The following is a 3,750-nucleotide window of genomic DNA, read 5'->3' on the forward strand; positions in this document are numbered from 1 at the left end:
GTTCAAAATATGAATGTTCATTGGGTTTTTTTCGAGATTTTTTTCACTATTTTACACTTTAACTAGTTGTACAAGTCATAAGAATGTATCCAACATGTTTTATAAAAGTTCAAGAAGTTATTTAACATGTTTTGGATTGTTCAAGGACTTATTTGTTTCAAAAATTGTCCAATGAGTTATTTAACATTTTTTGGAATGTCCAATAACTTATTTGTTCCAAAAATTGTCCAAGGACTTATTTAACATATTTTGGAATGTCGAAGGACTTATTTGTTCCAAAAAATTGTTCAAGCACTTATTTAACATGTTTTGGAATGTCCAAGGACTTATTTGTTCCAAAAAAAAGTCTAAGGACTTAATCATTCCAAACAAGAAAGTCCATTGGTTTTTATTGTACTTTTCCCTTATAATAATTACCAATAAACATATACGTAGGAGCCGTTTATCAAACACTTACCTGATAAGCATTTATCGACAAAATTTAACACTATCATTTACTTATCGGGTAAGATTTTAGTCTACCAAATGACATCGTATGTAATAATTTACCCGGTAAGTGCTAATCATGGTAAGAGTCGTCTCCATCACTTACCGGGTAAAGACTCTCAGTTCGTGACTTTGTTATTATTAGGTAAGATTCTTGGTCCTTGTCATATTCATCCAGTAAGAAAATGTAACTTGATAAGCACTTACCCAAATAAGCATTTAATAAACAACCCCTTAATAATATTTTTTTTAAAAGAATGTAACCATTAAAAGTATTTTCGAAACTTGGTATCTAAACATTTATTGATACGTTCCTCCCATTTTCCAAGAAGTCAAATTGTATGGTTATTGATATTATTACAAGTATATTTATTTTCAATAAAGAAAAAGGATATCTTTGTATATAAATCTCATTTGTAGGTTTTCTCATATAAAAGCTCATGCTTTTCTTTCTAGATTCATATTAGTATTACCATCGATCCCTCTCCTCCCGTCAACGCCGCCCTGCACCACCGCCACACATGGAAGCAGACGGCGGATGTTCACCCACCTCCAGCGGTGAAAAGAGAAAGAAGAGGGATACCAAAAGCAATAACCAGCTTCTTCACGTCGACAAACCCTACAGAGGGATAAGGATGAGGAAGTGGGGAAAGTGGGTGGCTGAGATTCGTGAACCCAACAAGCGTTCACGTATCTGGCTCGGTTCCTACTCCTCCCCCATCGCCGCCGCCCGTGCCTACGACACCGCCGTCTTCTATCTCCGTGGCCCCTCTGCCCGTCTCAATTTCCCAGAATCCATCGGAGATGAAGGATACCTCCACGACCTATCTGCTGCTTCGATCCGAAAAAAGGCGACGGAAGTAGGAGCTAAGGTGGACGCCCTCCAGAACCAGAACGGCGGCCCAAACGGCCACCACTCGCCGTCGACGGAATCATACTCGGGTCGGGTTTGTTTGAACCCGGACCTTAACGAGTACCCAACTCCAGAAACTTCAGACGAAAATTAAGGGAATGAAGCCTATTAACTTGTTGATAAAAAAGATCATCAGTTTCTATTTCTAAAAGATGAATATATAGCTTCATAGATATATATATATATATAGAGAGAGAGAGAGAGAGAGAGAGAGAGAGTGATTAATTAGAGAGGTAGAGATGCATAATCCGAAGGGATTACACATGTTCATCTTATTAATTATTATTGCTATATATGGCTTTCTTGATTAATTAATCAGCCACCAAATTGAAATTACTATATATCTATCTATCTATAAATAGTAAATCAACACTTAATTAACCTTATGTTTGTAGTTTCTAATCAAAATTCATTTCAATATATATATATATCACCTTCTTAATCAGTTTCCAATACCTTAATAAACACATAGTATTTCCTTCATTCTGCAAGTATATGATGCTTTGGTTTTATCTAAACAAATTTCAAATTGTTTCAGTTTTTGATGTATGTTTCGTGAAAATCCCTCCCACAGCAATGTTTTTGTTACAAGGAAAAAAAACTATATATATGCAATATTATAAAGTATTTGGCAAAAATTCTTAACAACATTTTTATGTATAAAATACTGTTTATTGATGTATTTTACTTAAACTTCAATATTACAAGTAAATTGTACGTTCTTCCAAAAGTGGAACAGGTGTTAGAAGTGCGTTCGATTGATTCAATATCGATGAATCTGTTCAACTTATTAAAGCTTCATGTTTGAATTCATGTAACTAACTGTAGATAAACATTATCAAATATATGATAAACATCTCATTTTAAATATAAAAAATTTAAAATATAATTAGAATAATCAATGAGTTCTAACAAAATACTTAATTATTATTTTTATAAAAAAATTATATTATTAAACCCAAAAATAAAAAAGAAGAAATTTTAAATAGTTAGTTTGGTATTAATATCAAGATTTTTTTTTTATTTTTTATCATAATATTTATATTTTATTTAAAAATAAACATTAACGCTTTTTGCAACACCATAGAAACCTTATTATAACATCGATTAAAAAAAAACAATAAGAGTGAGATGTATTTCGCTACATTGTACGAGTACCCTTCTAGCATATATATATAACAATTTTTAAATGTAAAATTCATATTTCAAAGTTTATTTTTAACATTATTTATTTATAATTTTTCACCATTAACTCATACGGTTTTATATCATGAATTATCTTTTACCGACTTTCTCTTTTCGGTTAACTTTTGCAATATAGAATTATATAAAGGAAAAATGGTTGTTATGTAACTTTTAGGATGCCTACAAACATGATTAAATAACAATTTCCAACCAATCATTGCCCACAAAACTCTAGTTTTAATACATATAAAACTTGTGTAATCATACACTTGAATTTTATAAAAATAAATGGACGATATCTAAACATCAACACCTCAAAATAATTAAACCATGTGTTCTTTTCTCAAGTTGAAAAAAAAAAACATATTTTATTTTTACAAGAATTTGTCATGCGATATCACTTCAAAATAAAATAACCTCATTGGGTTATTATTTAACGACGTTTGGTTTTATAGGATTATTTTGTGAGATTTAGATTTCGTGAAATATTTGAAGTTTTTTATTACAAAAAAATTTTCAAACAACATCTGTGTTTGAAACCGAAGTTAAAGTGATAGATCTTTTAGCTAAGCTCGCACTTAGGGATCATCATACAACTTTGTTATAAATTATCCCTTAGTGGGCTTGGGAGTCATGGTCTTAATCCTCCATGCTACCAACAAATGAACCGTACCAAGTGACAATTTCAATTCCAAATCCGATCCAATCCAATCCTAAAATCACACATGGCTTTAGATTTTCATCGAGGATTCTTTAGATGATTAATGGGCAAGTTTGTGACACATTCAAGAATTTATTGAAGTCGTTTTTATCCAACAATAAGTGAGTAGAAATAACATAATCGAATATATTGGGTTTCTTGGGTATTAATGCACATTTTCGGACTCCAGTGTCGCTTTGTAGCTTGATATAAATTTTTTTTGAAAGGAAAACCAATTTATTAGAACCCAAAGAGAAAAACAAAAGAGCTTTTGTAAGCCGTTGAACGAATACAAAGAAAACAAGCTAGAGAAAGGCAAAACCAAGCAGCCCAACAAGAAGGAACTACAACAAAGCAACAACTACGAAAACCTGAAATCAAGAAACAAAACACCCCGCAGACTCGAAGCTCATGTCACAACAGATGATGCCAAACATGGTTCCGTCAGCCACAAGCCCCGCAGAAA

At 32.0% G+C, this 3,750-nt stretch overlaps 1 protein-coding gene across 1 annotated transcript; it reads left to right on the forward strand.

Annotated features, from left to right (window-relative positions):
• Positions 1 to 962: 962 nt before the first annotated feature.
• LOC112501632 (ethylene-responsive transcription factor ERF011-like) lies at positions 963 to 1,707 on the forward strand. Its single transcript, XM_025105319.1, has one exon. It carries the CDS (start codon positions 1,008 to 1,010, stop codon positions 1,491 to 1,493), a length of 486 nt encoding a protein of 161 aa, XP_024961087.1. The 5' UTR covers positions 963 to 1,007; the 3' UTR covers positions 1,494 to 1,707.
• The last annotated feature ends 2,043 nt before the right edge of the window (positions 1,708 to 3,750 follow it).

Source organism: Cynara cardunculus, unplaced genomic scaffold, assembly GCF_001531365.2.
Source record: "Cynara cardunculus var. scolymus isolate 2C unplaced genomic scaffold, CcrdV1 Un_Scaffold_347, whole genome shotgun sequence".
Classification (NCBI taxonomy): domain Eukaryota; kingdom Viridiplantae; phylum Streptophyta; class Magnoliopsida; order Asterales; family Asteraceae; genus Cynara; species Cynara cardunculus.

Bases quoted from the DNA above. Each gene is read 5' to 3' on its own strand.
- LOC112501632 (XM_025105319.1), top strand. From the start codon at position 1,008: ATGGAAGCAGACGGCGGATGTTCACCCACCTCCAGCGGTGAAAAGAGA.